Source organism: Petromyzon marinus, chromosome 75, assembly GCF_048934315.1.
Source record: "Petromyzon marinus isolate PM22_M1 ecotype Great Lakes invasive population chromosome 75, UKy_Petmar_22M1.pri1.0, whole genome shotgun sequence".
Lineage (NCBI taxonomy): Eukaryota > Metazoa > Chordata > Hyperoartia > Petromyzontiformes > Petromyzontidae > Petromyzon > Petromyzon marinus.
Window position 1 is genome coordinate 4,648,142 of NC_133741.1, and position 18,856 is coordinate 4,666,997.

At 54.5% G+C, this 18,856-nt stretch overlaps 1 protein-coding gene and 1 long non-coding RNA gene across 2 annotated transcripts in view; one reads left to right on the forward strand and one right to left on the reverse strand.

The window, feature by feature from the left end:
* LOC142907143 (uncharacterized) overlaps positions 1 to 18,856 on the reverse strand; it is a 118,011-nt gene that overhangs the window by 47,770 nt on the left and 51,385 nt on the right. The window lies entirely within an intron of this gene.
* Positions 554 to 14,420, forward strand: RNASEK (ribonuclease K). The gene is made up of 3 exons (XM_076056315.1): positions 554 to 1,452; positions 11,177 to 11,256; positions 12,315 to 14,420. Exons 1-3 carry the CDS (start codon positions 1,375 to 1,377, stop codon positions 12,454 to 12,456), a joined length of 300 nt encoding a protein of 99 aa, XP_075912430.1. The 5' UTR covers positions 554 to 1,374; the 3' UTR covers positions 12,457 to 14,420.

Below are 18,856 nucleotides of genomic sequence, written 5' to 3' on the forward strand. Positions count from 1 at the left end.
GACGTAACCGCGTCGACGAATATGCAATGACGTCATCACGCAAGACCACGCGCACCCCGTCCCCTCCGTCGCGTGACGTCACGACGCATACAAGCAGTCCCATCTAAACAGCCGTACGTGATTACGTCACCGCGTCACCAATACGCCGTGACGTCATCAAGCAAGTGCACGCGCCACCCTCCCCCCATTCATCGCCTCATACAAGCAGTCCCCCCCACCTTTCTAAACAGCTGTACGATTAGGTGATTACGTCATCACGTCGACAATATGCCGTGACGTCATTACGCAAGACCACGCGCCTCCCGCCTTCCATCTCCTCTGTCGCGTGACGTCACGACGCATATAAGCAGTCCCCCCCCCCTCTAAACAGCCGTACGATTATGTGATGACGTTAAACGTCGATGATACGTCATTACGTCATCACGCAAGACCACGCGCCGTCCCATCACCGTCGGGTGACGTCACGACGCAGCCCAACAAGACCCACCAAATAGCAGCTGCACTGTGACGCCATAACGTCGATAGTGATGCGTGACGTCTTCGCGCCACACGGTGACGTCGCCATTATAAAGGCGGGAAGGAGGAAGCCGGCCGCCATTGGGTCGTGAGGGGGAATTTGAAGGGAGTAGCAGTGGTGGAAGCAAACAGCGACTCTCATCACAGAGAGACTCTCCTCTCCTCACAGAGACTCTCATCACAGAGACTCTCATCACAGAGAGACTCTCCTGATTCACAGCGACTCTCCTCACAGAGACTCTCATCACAGCGACTCTACTCAGAGAGTCTCATCACAGAGAGACTCTCCTCACAGAGGGCGACTCTCCTCAGACAGTCTTCTCACGGAGAGAGACTCTGCTCACAGAGAGAGACTCTGCTCACAGAGAGACTCTCATCACAGAGAGACTCTCCTCACAGACAGTCTCCTCACAGAGATACTCTCATCACAGACACTCCTCACAGAGAGACTCATCACAGACAGTCTCCTCACAGAGATACTCTCATCACAGACACTCCTCACAGAGAGCGACTCTCACAGACAGTCTCCTCACTCACAGCGACTCTGCTCACAGAGAGACTCTCCTCAGAGAGTCTCATCACAGACGAGGGTGACGAGGTGGAGTCTTAAGACGACGACGCGGAGGAAGAGGAGGAGGAGGTAGAGGAGGAGGAGTAGGTAGAGGAGGAGTAGGTAGAGGAGGAGGTAGAGGACGAGGAGGAGGAAGAGGAGGAGGACGAGGAGGAGGACGAGGAGGAGTAGGTAGAGGACGAGGAGGAGTAGGAGGTAGAGGAGTAGGTAGAGGACGAGGAGGAAGAGGAGGAGTAGATAGAGGAGGAGGAGGTAGACGAGGTAGAGGAGTCGTAGTAGCCGCCGCGATGCCTTCCCTGCTGTGCTGTGGGCCCAAGCTGGCAGCTTGCGGAATCGTGCTCAGCATTTGGGGCATCGTCATGCTGGTGGGTGACTTTAATTATTATTATTGTTATCATTATTGTTATCATTGTTATTATCATGCTGGTGGGTGACTTTAATTATTAATAATAATTATTATCCATTTAAAGCTTGCGTGACTGCAAGGATTCATCTTCTTTGGTTCTTTCGGTAAGGTCACCACGTAGAATGAGAATAAAATCATAAATTGATAAAACAAATAAAATTCTCACGACGTTTCGGCCGCAACGCAAGCGGCCTTCTTCAGGTGAAAAGGTACAGACCTGTCGGGACGAATAGAGCTTCAAGGAACGATGTTAAGATTCGTAGGAGGAGGAGGAGGAGTTGTGGCCGAAACGTCGTGAGAATTTTATCGTATTATTTTATTCTCATTCTACGTGGTGACTTTACCGAAAGAACCAAAGAAGACTATTATTGTTATTATCATCATGCTGGTGGGTGACTTTAAACATCAACATTATTATTGTCATTATTGTTATTATTAATATTCATATTATCATCATGCTGGTGGGTGACTTTAAACATCGTCATTATTTCATTAGACCTTTGCCAGTGCCAAAATATAAATATAATAATAGGGGATTTTCCCCCCTTTTTTGCTGTCAACAAAACTGAAACCTTTTGACAAGGACGATTCATGTCGCTGCATTAACCACAATACCTGCAGTCAAAATGCAAACATAAACAGCACACACACACTATGATAATATATGCATATATATTAATTTAGTAACATGAGGACAATGCCACCATTATATAATATAATATCATAGTGTGTGTGGTTGTTTTGGTTGCATTTTGACTGCAGGTATTGTGGTTAATGCAGCGACATGAATCTTCCTTGTTAAAAAAAAGGTTTTAGTGTTGTTGCCAGAAAAAAGGGGAAAAATCATATTATTATTGTCATTATTATTAATATGATCATCATGGTGGTGGGTGGCTTATAACATGATTTATTATCATTCATGTTATTAATATCATACATATTATATCATCATTCGTATATTAGTTATTCATATCATTCATATCATAATCATTCATAGTACCATTCATATCATCAGTCATAGTTTAATTCATATTATCATTGATATACATATCTTTATATCATCATTCATAGTACTGTATCATCATTGATATCATACATATCACGTCATCATATTCTCATCTGTCCTAGTTTCATATTATCCAAATAATTGATATGCTGGTGGCTGCCTAAAACATTATTTTCTTAATAAATGATCATCATCTACGTAATAATTATTACGGCTTGTGAGGGATTAAACAATAATTAGTATCACCATTATTCACATTGTCACAATTACTATATTTTAGCAATTATACAATAGACGTCCGTCACCCGTTAGTGATGCTGATGATGTTATTACGACAATAACATAATGTGCCTCAATAATAACATTGGTCCAGCCAATGTCGGATAATTACCTGGCCTGTTTGACCATACTTCACCCCTCTGGTCACTGTGCGAGGTTGGTGGTGATGGTGGTAGTGGTGGTGATGGTGGTGGTAGTATTCATGGTGGTTGTGATGGTGGTATTGATATTGATGGTGGTTGTGATGGTGGTAGTAGTGGTGGTGGTATTGATGGTGGTGGTGGTATTGATGGTGGTGGTGGTGGTGGGGGTATTGATGGTGGTATTGATATGGATGGTGGTAGTAGTGGTGGTGATGGTATTGATGATGATGGTGGTGATGGTGGTATTGATGGTGGTGGTGATATTGATGGTGGTATTGATGGTGGTAGTAGTGGTGGTGGTGGTAGTAGTGGTGGTGGTATTGATGGTGGTGGTGGTATTGATGGTGGTGGTGGTGATGATGAAGGTGGGGGTTATGGTGGGCTGATGGTAATGATGGTGGTGATGGTGGTGATGGTGGGGGCGATGGGGGTTGTGATGGCAGTGGGGGTGATGATGATGATGGTGGGCTGATGGTAATGATGGTGGTGATGCTGGGGGCGATGGGGGTTGTGATGGTGGTGATGATGATGGTGGTGATGGTGGTAATGGTGGTGATGATGGTGGTGATGATGGTGGTGATGATGGTGGTGATGATGGTGGTGATGATGGTGATGATGGTGGTGATGATGGTTATGATGATGATGGTGATGATGATGGTGATGATGGTGGTGATGATGGTGATGATGATGATGGTGATGATGATGGTGATGATGGTGATGATGGTGATGGTGATGATGGTGATGGTGATGATGGTGGTGATGATGGTGATGGTGGTGATGATGGTGGTGATGATGGTGGTGATGGTGGTGGTGATGGTGATGATGGTGGTGGTGATGATGATGGTGGTGATGATGGTGGTGATGATGGTGATGATGGTGGTGATGATGGTGGTGATGGTGATGATGGTGGTGATGGTGGTGATGGTGATGATGGTGATGATGGTGGTGATGGTGATGATGGTGGTGATGATGGTGATGGTGATGATGATGGTGGTGATGATGATGATGGTGATGATGGTGGTGGTGATGATGGTGGTGATGGTGGTGATGATGGTGGTGATGATGATGGTGGTGATGATGGTGGTGATGGTGGTGGTGGTGATGGTGGTGGTGGTTGTGATGGTTGTGATGGTTGTGATGGTGATGATGGTTGTGATGGTTGTGATGGTGATGATGGTAGTGATGGTGGTGGTGATGATGATGGTAGTGATGGTGGTGTGGGGTGGTGTGGTGGTGTGTGGGTGGTGTGGTGGTGGTGTTGATGGTGGTGGTGATGTGGGTGGTGATGCTGCTGGGGTGATGATGATAGTGATGATGATAGTGATGGTGATGATGTGGCTGATACACTGCAACTATCTCACACTCACACTACTCACTCACACTCTCACTACAACACCACACACACACTACTCACACCTCACACACACTCACACTCACACACTACTCACACATCACACACTACTCACACCACCACACACACACCACTCACACACTACTCACACACACACTACTCACACTCACACACAACTCACACCACTCACCACACTCACACTACTCACACACTCACCACTCACACCACACTCACACACTCACACACTCACACACTCACACACACTCACTCACACACACACACACACACTCACAACACACACTCACACACCACTCACACTCACACACACTCACACCCACACCTCACACTCACACACTCACACACACACCACACTCACACTACTCACACACACACACCCACACCCACACCACACTCACACACACCACACACACCACCTCACACACACAACACACCACACACACTCACACACACACACTCACACCACTCACACACACTACACACTCACACACCACACACTACCCACACACTCACACACACCACACACACTCACACTACTCACACACACTACTCCACACTCACACACTACTCACACACTACTCACACTCACACACTCACACACACTCACACACACTACTCACACTACTCACCACACTACTCACACATCACACACTACTCACACTCTCACACTCACACACCCACACACTCACACACTACTCACACACACACACTCCACTCACACTTACTCACACTCACACTCTCACACTCACACACACACTCACACCACACACCACCCACACTCACACCCACACACACACACACTCACCACACACACACTCACACACACACTCACACACACACACACACACACTCACACACACTACTCACACACTCACACACTCACACACTCACACACACACTCCACACACACACACTCACACACTCACACACACTCACCACTCACACACTACTCACACACACTCACACTCACACACTACTCACACTCACACACCCACACCATCACACACACACTCACTCACACACTCACACTCACACACTCACACTCCACACTCACACACACTCACTCACACACACTCACACACTCACTCATCACACACTCACCACTCCACTCACTCCAACTCTCACACTCACACACTCACTACTCACACTCACTCACACACACTCACACACACTCACACACACTCACTACACACTCACACACTCACCACTCACACACTCACTACTCACACACTCACCACACTCACTACTCACACACTCACCACTCTCACACTCACACACTCACTACTCACACTCACACACTCACACTCTCACACACACTCACTACTCACTACTCACCACTCACACTCACCACTCACACTCACTACTCACACTACTCACACTCAAACTACTCACACTCACACACACCACTCACACACACCACTCACACACTCACACTCATACACTCACACTCACTACTCACACTCACACACTCACTACTCACACTCACTACTCACACTCACTACTCACACTCACTACTCACACTCACTACTCACACTCACTACTCACACACCCACACTACTCACACTACTATTCCACTCGTTCATCCACTCACTCACCCACCCATTCACCCACTCACCCACCCACTCGCCCAACCATCCATTTGTCCAACCATCCATTTGTCCAACCATCCACTCGCCCATTCATTCGGCTCATTCATCCACTCACCAACTTATTCACCCACCCACTCGCCCAACCATCCACTCTCCCAACCATCTACTCGCCCAACCAATCCAACCATCCACTCGCCCACTCTTTCACTCATTCATCCACTCACTCACCCACTCACCCAACCATCCACTCGCCCACTTTTTCACTCATTCATCCACTCACTCGCTCACTCACCCACTCTCCCAACCATCCACTCGCCCACTTTTTCACTCATTCATCCACTCACTCGCTCACTCACCCACTCTCCCAACCATCCACTCGCCCACTCTTTCACTCATTCATCCACTCACTCACTCACCCACCCATTCACTCACTCACCCACCCATTCACCCACCCATTCACCCACCCACTCACCCAACCATCCACTTGCCCATCCAATCTAACCATCCACTCACCCACTCTTTCACTCATTCATCCACTCACTCACTCACTCACCCACTCACCCACCCACTCACCCAACCATCCACTCGCCCACTCTTTCACTCATTCATCCACTCACCCACCCACTCACCCAACCATCCACTCGCCCACTCTTTCACTCATTCATCCACTCACTCACTCACCCACTCACCCACCCACTCACCCAACCATCCACTCGCCCACTCTTTCACTCATTCATCCACTCACTCACCCACCCACCCACTCACCCAACCATCCACTCACCCATCCAATCTAACCATCCACTCGCCCACTCATTCATCCACTCACTCACCCACCCACCCATCCACCTCTAAGCCAGTTGTTGTGTAAACCTCCCCAGTTTTACCAGTCTCATCTGCCAGGGCAGATGAGACTGGTAACAGCCGATCCAGACCCACCCACCCACTCATCCCATAACCTCCACTCAACCTCCACCACAACCTCCACCACCACTACAACCTCCACCACAAACACCACCACAACCGCCACAGTCCGGGATATAACCAGGCTCAGCCAGAACACGCGCCGAGTCAGGCAAGACCCTGAGACCCAGTCTCCCCGAGTCACTTACACCCTGAGTGTGTGACCCCGAGTCTCTACACCCCGAGTCTCTACACCCCGAGTCTCTACACCCCGAGTCTCTACACCCCGAGTCTCTACACCCCGAGTCTCTACACCCCGAGTCTCTAGACCCCGAGTCTCTACACCCCGAGTCTCTACACCCCGAGTCTCTACACCCCGAGTCTCTACACCCCGAGTCTCTAGACCCCGAGTCTCTACACCCCGAGTCTCTACACCCCGAGTCTCTACACCCTGAGTGTGTGACCCCGAGTCTCTACACCCCGAGTCTCTACACCCCGAGTCTCTACACCCCGAGTCTCTACACCCCGAGTCTCTACACCCCGAGTCTCTACACCCCGAGTCTCTAGACCCCGAGTCTCTAGACCCCGAGTCTCTACACCCCGAGTCTCTACACCCCGAGTCTCTACACCCCGAGTCTCTACACCCCGAGTCTCTACACCCCGAGTCTCTACACCCCGAGTCTCTACACCCCGAGTCTCTACACCCCGAGTCTCTACACCCCGAGTCTCTAGACCCTGAGTGTGTGACCCCGAGTCTCTAGACCCCGAGTCTCTAGACCCCGAGTCTCTACACTCCGAGTCTCTACACCCCGAGTCTCCAGACCCCGAGTCTCTAGACCCCGAGTCTCTACACCCCGAGTCTCTAGACCCCGAGTCTCTAGACCCCGAGTCTCTAGACCCCGAGTCTCTAGACCCCAAGTCTCTACACCCCGAGTCTCTACACCCCGAGTCTCTACACCCCGAGTCTCTACACCCCGAGTCTCTACACTCCGAGTCTCTAGACCCCGAGTCTCTACACCCTGAGTGTGTGACCCCGAGTCTCTAGACCCCGAGTCTCTACACTCCGAGTCTCTAGACCCCGAGTCTCTACACCCCGAGTCTCTACACCCCGAGTCTTTACACCCCGAGTCTCTAGACCCCGAGTCTCTAGACCCCGAGTCTCTACACTCCGAGTCTCTAGACCCCGAGTCTCTACACCCCGAGTCTCTAGACCCCGAGTCTCTAGACCCCGAGTCTCTAGACCCCGAGTCTCTACACCCTGAGTCTCTAGACCCCGAGTCTCTAGACCCCGAGTCTCTAGACCCCGAGTCTCTAGACCCCGAGTCTCTACACCCCGAGTCTCTAGACCCCGAGTCTCTAGACCCCGAGTCTCTACACCCCGAGTCTCTACACCCCGAGTCTCTACACCCCGAGTCTCTACACCCGAGTCTCTAGACCCCGAGTCTCTAGACCCCGAGTCTCTACACCCCGAGTCTCTAGACCCCGAGTCTCTAGACTCCGAGTCTCTAGACCCCGAGTCTCTAGACCCCGAGTCTCTAGACCCCGAGTCTCTAGACCCCGAGTCTCTAGACCCCGAGTCTCTACACCCCGAGTCTCTACACCCCGAGTCTCTACACCCTGAGTCTCTACACCCCGAGTCTCTAGACCCCGAGTCTCCAGACCCCGAGTCTCCAGACCCCGAGTCTCCAGACCCCGAGTCTCTACACCCCGAGTCTCTACACCCCGAGTCTCTACACCCCGAGTCTCTAGACCCCGAGTCTCTACACCCGAGTCTCTACACCCCGAGTCTCTACACCCCGAGTCTCTAGACCCCGAGTCTCTAGACCCCGAGTCTCTAGACCCCGAGTCTCTAGACCCCGAGTCTCTAGACCCCGAGTCTCTACACCCCGAGTCTCTAGACCCCGAGTCTCTAGACCCCGAGTCTCTACACCCCGAGTCTCTACACCCCGAGTCTCTAGACCCCGAGTCTCTAGACCCCGAGTCTCTACACCTCGAGTCTCTAGACCCCGAGTCTACACCCCGAGTCTCTACACCCCGAGTCTCTACACCCCGAGTCTCTAGACCCCGAGTCTCTAGACCCCGAGTCTCTAGACCCCGAGTCTCTAGACCCCGAGTCTCTAGACCCCGAGTCTCTACACCCCGAGTCTCTACACCCCGAGTCTCCAGACCCCGAGTCTCTAGACCCCGAGTCTCTACACCCCGAGTCTCTAGACCCCGAGTCTCTAGACCCCGAGTCTCTAGACCCCGAGTCTCTACACCCCGAGTCTCTACACCCCGAGTCTCTAGACCCCGAGTCTCTAGACCCCGAGTCTCTAGACCCCGAGTCTCTACACCCCGAGTCTCTACACCCCGAGTCTCTACACCCCGAGTCTCTACACCCCGAGTCTCTAGACCCCGAGTCTCTAGACCCCGAGTCTCTAGACCCCGAGTCTCTTCACCCCGAGTCTCTAGACCCCGAGTCTCTAGACCCCGAGTCTCTAGACCCCGAGTCTCTAGACCCCGAGTCTCTACACCCCGAGTCTCTACACCCCGAGTCTCTACACCCCGAGTCTCTACACCGCGAGTTTCTACACCCCGAGTCTCTAGACCCCGAGTCTCTAGACCCCGAGTCTCTAGACCCCGAGTCTCTAGACCCCGAGTCTCTAGACCCCGAGTCTCTAGACCCCGAGTCTCTACACCCCGAGTCTCTACACCCCGAGTCTCTAGACCCCGAGTCTCTAGACCCCGAGTGTCTAGACCCCGAGTGTCTAGACCCCGAGTGTCTAGACCCCGAGTGTCTAGACCCCGAGTGTCTAGACCCCGAGTCTCTAGACCCCGAGTCTCTAGACCCCGAGTCTCTAGACCCCGGGTCTCTAGACCCCGAGTCTCTAGACCCCGAGTCTCTAGACCCCGAGTCTCTACACCCCGAGTCTCTACACCCCGAGTCTCTAGACCCCGAGTCTCTAGACCCCGAGTCTCTAGACCCCGAGTCTCTAGACCCCGAGTCTCTAGACCCCGACTGAGACCCAGCCTTCCTGAGTGTCATGAGTAGTCTACACACTGAGTCTCTCTCACCGAGTCTCTCCCCGTGTCTCCCTCTCCCCGTGTCTCCCTCTCCCCCCATGTCTCCCTCTCCCCCCGTGTCTCTCTCTCCCCCCGTGTCTCTCTCTCCCCCCGTGTCTCCCTCCCCCCGTGTCTCCCTCTCCCCGTGTCTCTCTCTCCCCGTGTCTCTCTCTCCCCGTGTCTCTCTCCCCCCGTGTCTCTCTCTCCCCGTGTCTCTCTCTCCCCGTGTCTCTCTCCCCCCGTGTCTCTCTCTCTCCCCGTGTCTCTCTCTCTCCCCGTGTCTCTCTCTCCCCGTGTCTCTCTCCCCCCGTGTCTCCCTCTCCCCGTGTCTCCCTCTCCCCGTGTCTCTCTCTCTCCCCGTGTCTCTCTCCCCGTGTCTCTCTCCCCGTGTCTCTCTCCCCGTGTCTCTCTCTCCGTGTCTCTCTCTCCCCGTGTCTCCCTCTCTCCCCGTGTCTCCCTCCCCCCGTGTCTCTCCCCGTGTCTCTCTCTCCCCCCGTGTCTCCCACTCACCGTCTCTCTCTCTCCCCGTGTCTCTCTCTCCCCGTGTCTCTCTCTCCCCGTGTCTCCCTCTCTCCCCGTGTCTCCCTCCCCCCGTGTCTCTCCCCGTGTCTCTCTCTCCCCCTGTGTCTCCCTCTCTCCCCGTCTCTCTCTCTCCCCGTGTCTCCCTCTCCCCGTGTCTCCCTCTCCCCGTGTCTCTCTCTCCCCGTGTCTCTCTCCCCCCGTATCTCTCTCCCCCCGTGTCTCTCTCTCCCCGTGTCTCTCTCCCCCCGTGTCTCCCTCTCCCCGTGTCTCCCTCTCCCCGTGTCTCTCGCTCCCCGTGTCTCTCTCCCCGTGTCTCTCTCTCCCCGTGTCTCCCTCTCCCCGTGTCTCTCTCCCCCCGTGTCTCCCTCTCCCCGTGTCTCTCTCTCCCCGTGTCTCTCTCTCCCCGTGTCTCTCTCCCCCCGTGTCTCCCTCTCTTCCCGTGTCTCCCTCTCCCCGTGTCTCCCTCTCCCCGTGTCTCCCTCTCTCCCCGTGTCTCTCCCCCCGTGTCTCCCTCTCCCCGTGTCTCCCTCTCTCCCCGTGTCTCCCTCTCCCCGTGTCTCTCTCCCCGTGTCTCTCTCTCCCCGTGTCTCTCTCTCCCCGTGTTTCTCTCCCCCCGTGTCTCTCTCCCCCCGTGTCTCTCTCCCCCCGTGTCTCTCTCTCCCCGTGTCTCTCTCTCCCCGTGTCTCTCTCTCCCCGTGTCTCTCTCTCCCCGTGTCTCTCTCTCCCCGTGTCTCTCTCTCCCCGTGTCTCCCTCTCCCCGTGTCTCCCTCTCCCCGTGTCTCCCTCTCCCCGTGTCTCCCTCTCCCCGTGTCTCTCTCCCCCCGTGTCTCCAGGTGCTACTGGGTGTGTTCTTCAATGTCCACTCGGCTATCCTCCTGGACGATGTCCCTTATGACCCAGCGGACATTGAGAAGTGAGATCCACCATCAGCGCCATCACCATCACCACCATCACCATCAGCACCATCACCATCAGCGCCATCACCATCAGCGCCATCACCATCACCACCATCAGCACCATCACCATCAGCGCCATCACCATCGGCGCCATCACCGCCATCACCATCACCACCATCAGTGCCATCACCATCAGTGCCATCACTGCCATCAGCATCACCACCATCAGTGCCATCACCATCAGCGCCACCACCATCAGCGCCATCACCACCATCAGCACCATCACCGCCATCACCATCAGCGCCATCACCACCATCACCATCAGCACCATCAGCGCCACCACCATCAGCACCATCAGCGCCACCACCACCATCACCACCATCAGCACCATCAGCACCATCACCACCATCACCGCCATCACCGCCATCACCACCACCATCACCACCATCAGCACCACCACCATCAGCGCCACCACCACCATCAGCGCCATCACCACCACCATCACCGCCATCACTGCCACCATCACCACCACCACCATCACCACAACCATCACCACCACCATCACAACCACCATCACCGCCATCACCACCATCACCACCATCACCACCATCAGCGCCACCACCACCATCACCGCCACCACCACCATCAGCGCCATCACCATCAGCACCACCACCATCACTGCCACCACCACCATCAGCACCATCAGTGCCATCACCGCCACCATCGTCATGATCACCACCACCATCACCGCCATCACCGCCACCATCGTCACCATCACCACCGTCACCACCATCGTCACGATCACCACCATCACCGCTATCACCACCACCATCACCACCACCATCGTCATCACCACCACCACCGTCACCACCACCAGCTGGGGGCCTGTCCACGCTGCGTTTGAGCAGATCCCCCACAACTCCATCATCATCATCATCACCCCTCCCCTCTCTCCTGCTGTGTGTCCCCCCCCCCCACTAACTCTCCCCCCACCGTGCCCCCCACCGTGCCCCCCACCGTGCCCCCCACCGTGCCCCCCACCGTGCCCCCCACCGCGCCCCCCACTCTCCTCCAGGGACCAGATTGGGCCTGTCCACGCTGCGTTTGAGCAAGTTTCCTACAACTGCTTCATCGCTGCCGCACTCTACGTGGGCCTTGGGTTGTGGGCCCTGTGCCAGGCGCGGCTCAACAAGCGGCGGCAGTACCTGCACGACTAGTGGGGGGGTGGTGGTGGTGGGGGGGTGGTGGTGGGGGGGTGGGAGGGTAGTGGGGTGGTGGGTGGACAAAGCCACAGCCATCGCCGCCATCATCGCCGCCAACGGCTGTGCCCACTACCTTGCACCTCTAGATTAGTGGGGGGTGGTGGGTGGGTGGTGGTGGGTGGGTGGTGGGGGGAGAGGGAAGGGATGGGCAAAGTCACAACCGCCCACCATCCTCGCCTGTACAGAACGGTTGCCCGCTCGCTCAGAGAGACGCTCGCTCATTCACTCGCTCACTCACTCACTCGCTCATTCATTCACTCTCTCATTCACTCACTCATTCAATCACTCTCTCATTTACTCGCTCATTCACTGGCTCATTCACTCACTCACTCGCTCGCTCATTCACTCGCTCATTCACACGCTCATTCACTCGCTCATTCACTCGCTCATTCACTCATTCACTCTCTCATTCACTCTCTCATTCACACACTCACTCAATCATTCACTCACTTACCCACGTGTTCCACCATCTCTGTCTCTCAGTGTATAACCACCACGACCAGGGTCTATCCACTGCTGTATGGAGATCGGTGTGGTGGTGGAGATGTCTCTACCCCGTGTGTGTGTCATCGCTGTTATCAAACAATCATCGCCAGTAGCACCTACACACAGACAAAGCTCCCCCAGGTAGCCTCTAGCAGGCTGTAGGGGCAAGTGCTGTCAGTAGCACCCACACACAGACAAAGATCCCCCATGTAGCCTCTAGCAGGCTGTAGGGGCAAGTGCTGTCAGCAGCACCTACACACAGACAAAGATCCCCCGTGTAGCCTCTAGCAGGCTGTAGGGGCAAGTGCTGTCAGTAGCACCTACACACAGACAAAGGTCCCCCGTGTAGCCTCTAGCAGGCTGTAGGGGCAAGTGCTGTCAGTAGCACCTACACACAGACAAAGATCCCCTAGGTAGCCTCTAGCAGGCTGTAGGGGCAAGTGCTGTCAGTAGCGTGTAACAGCGTCTATGAAGGCTACCAGGACTGTGGCACTCACAGAGTGGGTGGGTGGCCAGCACCACCACGCCCGGCCGCCTTTGTCTCTCCCCCAGTGCTGGCAATGTTCACTACACCACCACTACACCACCACTACACTAGGTAACTGATTTGAGGCACACGCACTGACACACACACTGACACACACTGACACACGCACTGACACACACTGACACACACACACTGACACACACTGTCACACACGCACAGTGTACACACACTGACACACACACTGACACACACACTGACACACACTGTCACACACGCACAGTGTACACACACTGACACACACACTGACACACGCACTGACACACACAGTGTACACACACACTGACACACACACACTGACATACGTATTGACACACACTGACACACACACTGACAAACACTGACACACACTGACACACACAGTGTACACACACACACAGTGTACACACACATAGTGTACACACACACAGTGTACACGCACATAGTGTACACACACACTGACACACAGTGTACACACACAGTGTACACACATACACAGTGTACACACACACACAGCTACACACAGTGTACACACACTGACACAGTGTACACACACTGACACACTGACACAGACAATGTACACACACTGACACACACACTGACACAGTGTACACACACACTGACACAGTGTACACACACTAACACACACACTGACACACACACAGTGTACACACACACACTGACACAGTGTACACGCACACTAACACACACACTGACACAGTGTACACACACAGTGTACACACACACTGACACAGTGTACACACACCCACCGACACGCGCTCGCGCCTGTGTACACGTGACCCGCTGAACATGCATCATGACGCGTGCAGCGATGCTGTCGATAAAGTTGTTGAATATTTGCTTAAAGTAATCGATGTTCATGTTGTCAATAAAGTTGTTGTCAGCGGGTGGGGATAAGTGCATGTCTCGATGGGGTGGGTGGGTCGGTGTGAGTGAATGTTTGAGACCGAGTGTGGATGAGTGAGTGAGTTGATGGGTTGGTGAGTGAGCTGATGGGTTGGTGAGTGAATGTGAGTGCGTGGATGGCTGGGTGAGGTGAGCAGATGGTGAACAATCTCCCTGCCACTGTGGCGATAGGGTCAGGATCGAACCCACGACCTCCTGTAGACCTGGCGAGGTAGTCAACATCTCACAGGGTCCGGGATCGAACCCACGACCTCCTGTATACCAGGCGAGGTAGTCAACATCCCACAGGGTCCGGGATCGAACCCACGATCTCCTGTAGACCAGGCGAGGCAGTCAACATCTGACAGGGTCCGGGATCGAACCCAGGACCTCCTGTAGATCAGGCGAGGTAGTCAACATCTCACAGGGTCCGGGATCGAACCCACGACCTCCTGTAGACCAGGCGAGGTAGTCAACATCTCACAGGGTCCGGGATCGAACCCACGACCTCCTGTAGACCAGGCGAGGCAGTCAACATCTGACAGGGTCGGGGATCGAACCCACGACCTTCTGTATACCAGGCGAGGTAGTCAACATCTCATACGGTCCAGGATGGAAACCACGACCTCCTGTAGATCTGGCGAGGTAGTCAACATCTCACAGGGTCTGGGATCGAACCCACGACCTCCTGTAGATCAGGCGAGGTAGTGAACATCTCACAGGGTCCGGGATCGAACCCACGACCTCCTGTAGACCAGGCGAGGTGGTCAACATCTCACAGGGTCCGGGATCGAACCCACGACATCCTGTATACCAGGCGAGGTAGTCAACATCTCATACGGTCCAGGATGGAAACCACGACCTCCTGTAGATCTGGCGAGGTAGTCAACATCTCACAGGGTCTGGGATCGAACCCACGACCTCCTGTAGATCAGGCGAGGTAGTGAACATCTCACAGGGTCCGGGATCGAACCCACGACCTGTAGACCAGGCGAGGTGGTCAACATCTCACAGGGTCCGGGATCGAACCCACGACATCCTGTATACCAGGCGAGGTAGTCAACATCTCGCAGGGTCGGGGATCGAACCCACGACCTCCTGTAGACCATGCGAGGTAGTCAACATCTCACAGGGTCCGGGATCGAACCCACGACCTCCTGTATACCAGGCGAGGTAGTCAACATCTCACAGAGTCTGGGATCGAACCCACGACCTCCTGTAGACCTGGCGAGGTAGTCAACATCTCACAGGGTCTGGGATCGAACCCACGACCTCCTGTATACTAGGCGAGGTAGTTAACATCTCACAGGGTCTGGGATCCATCCCACGACCTCCTGTATGCCAGGCGTAGTAGTCAACATCTCACAGGGTCCGGGATCAAACCCACGACCTCCTGTATACCAGGCGAGGTAGTCAACATCTCACAGGGTCTGGGATCGAATCCACGACCTCCTGTAGACCAGGCGAGGTAATCAACATCTCACAGGGTCCGGGATCGAACCCACGACCTCCTGTAGACCAGGCGAGGCAGTCAACATCTGACAGGGTCGGGGATCGAACCGACGACCTCCTGTATACCAGGCGAGGTAGTCAACATCTCACACGGTCCAGGATGGAAACCACGACCTCCTGTATATCTGGCGAAGTAGTCAACATCTCACAGGGTCCGGGATCGAACCCAAGACCTCCTGTAGGCCAGGCGAGGTAGTCAACATCTCACAGGGTCCGGGATCGAACCCACGACCTCCTGTACACCAGGCGAGGTAGTGAACATCTCACAGGGTCCGGGATCGAACCCAAGACCTCCTGTATACCAGGCGAGGTAGTGAACATCTCACAGGGTCCGGGATCGAACCCACGACCTCCTGTATGCCAACCGAGGTAGTCAACATCTCACAGGGTCTGGGATCGAACCCACGACCTCCTGTAGGCCAGCCGAGGTTGTCAACATCTCATAGGGTCCGGGATCGAACTCACGACCTCCTGTATACCAGGCGAGGTAGTTAACATCTCACAGGGTCCGGGATGGAACCCACGACCTCCTGTAGACCAGGCAAGGTAGTCAACATCTCAAAGGGTCCGGGATCGAACTCACTACCTCCTGTAGATCTGGAGAGGTAGTCAACATCTCACAGGGTCTGGGATCGAACCGACGACCTCCTGTATACCAGGCGAGGTAGTCAACATCTCACAGGGTCCGGGATCGATCCCACGACCTCCTGTATACCAGGCGAGGTAGTCAACATCTCACAGGGTCTCGGATCGAACCCACGACCTCCTGTATAACAGGCGAGGTAGTCAACATCTCACAGGGTCTGGGATCGAACCCACGACCTCCTGTAGATCAGGCGAGGTAGTCAACATCTCACAGGGTCCGGGATCGAACCCACGACCTCCTGTAGACCAGGCGAGGTAGTCAATATCCCACAGGGTCCGGGATCGAACTCACGACCTCTTTTAGACCTGGCGAGGTAGTAAACATCTCACAGGGTCTGGGATCGAACCCACGACCTCCTGTAGACCAGGCGAGGAAGTCAACATCTCACAGGGTCCGGGATGGAACCCACGACCGCCTGTATGCCAGGCGAGGTAGTCAACATCTCACAGGGTCCGGGATCGAACCCACAACCTCCTGTAGACCAGGCGAGGTAGTCAACATCTCACAGGGTCTGGGATCGAATCCACGACCTCCTGTATACCAGGCGAGGTAATCAACATCTCACAGGGTCCGGGATCGAACCCACGACCTCCTGTAGACCAGGCGAGGTAGTCAACATCTGACAGGGTCGGGGATCGAACCCACGACCTTCTGTATACCAGGCGAGGTAGTCAACATCTCACACGGTCCAGGATGGAAACCACGACCTCCTGTATACCAGGCGAGGTAGTGAACAGCTCACAGGGTCCGGGATCGAACCCAAGACCTCCTGTATACCAGGCGAGGTAGTGAACATCTCACAGGGTCCGGGATCGAACCCACGACCTCCTGTAGGCCAGCCGAGGTAGTCAACATCTCACAGGGTCTGGGATCGAACCCACGCCCTCCTGTAGGCCAGCCGAGGTAGTCAACATCTCATAGGGTCCGGGATCGAACCCACGACCTCCTGTATACCAGGCGAGGTAGTCAACATCTCACAAGGTCTAGGGTCGAACCCACGACCTCCTGTATACCAGGCGAGGTAGTTAACATCTCACAGAGTCCGGGATGGAACCCACGACCTCCTGTAGACCAGGCAAGGTAGTCAACATCTCACAGGGTCCGGAATCGAACTCACTACCTCCTGTAGATCTGGCGAGGTAGTCAACATCTCACAGGGTCTCGGATCGAACCCACGACCTCCTGTATGCTAGGCGAGGTAGTCAACATCTCACAGGGTCTGGGATCGAACCCACGACCTCCTGTAGATCAGGCGAGGTAGTCAACATCTCACAGGGTCCGGGATCGAACCCACGACCTCCTGTATACCGGCGAGGTAGTCAACATCTCACAGGGTCCGGGATGGAACCCACGACCTCCTGTATGCCAGGCGAGGTAGACAACATCTCACAGGGTCAGGGATCGAACCCACAACCTCCTGTAGACCAGGCGAGGTAGTCAACATCTCACAGGGTCTGGGATCGAACTCACCACCTCCTTTAGACCAGGCGAGGTAGTCAACATCTCACAGGGTCCGGGATCGAACCCACGACCTCCTGTATACCAGGCGAGGTAGTCAACATCTCACAGGGTCCGGGATCGAATCCACGACCTCCTGTAGACCAGGCGAGGTAATCAACATCTCACAGGGTCCGGGATCGAACCCACGACCTCCTGTAGACCAGGCGAGGCAGTCAACATCTCACAGGGTCCGGGATCGAACCCACGACCTCCTGTAGACCAGGCGAGAGAGTCAACATCTCACAGGGTCTGGGATCGAACCCACGCCCTCCTGTAGGCCAGCCGAGGTAGTCAACATCTCATAGGGTCCGGGATCGAACCCACGACCTCCTGTATACCAGGCGAGGTAGTCAACATCTCACAAGGTCTAGGGTCGAACCCACGACCTCCTGTATACCAGGCGAGGTAGTTAACATCTCACAGAGTCCGGGATGGAACCCACGACCTCCTGTAGACCAAGCAAGGTAGTCAACATCTCACAGGGTCCGGGATCGAACTCACTACCTCCTGTAGATCTGGCGAGGTAGTCAACATCTCACAGGGTCCGGGATCGAACCCACGACCTCCTGTATACCAGGCGAGGTAGTCAACATCTCACAGAGTCTGGGATCGAACCCACGACCTCCTGTAGACCTGGCGAGGTAGTCAACATCTCACAGGGTCTGGGATCGAACCCACGACCTCCTGTATACTAGGCGAGGTAGTTAACATCTCACAGGGTCTGGGATCCATCCCACGACCTCCTGTATGCCAGGCGTAGTAGTCAACATCTCACAGGGTCC

Excerpts from the sequence above, each read along its gene's own strand:
- RNASEK (XM_076056315.1), top strand. The coding sequence starts at position 1,375 with ATGCCTTCCCTGCTGTGCTGTGGGCCCAAGCTGGCAGCTTGCGGAATC. Across the intron at positions 1,453-11,176 it reads TTTGGGGCATCGTCATGCTG|GTGCTACTGGGTGTGTTCTT; the intron begins GTGGGTGACTTT and ends CCGTGTCTCCAG. Across the intron at positions 11,257-12,314 it reads GACCCAGCGGACATTGAGAA|GGACCAGATTGGGCCTGTCC; the intron begins GTGAGATCCACC and ends ACTCTCCTCCAG.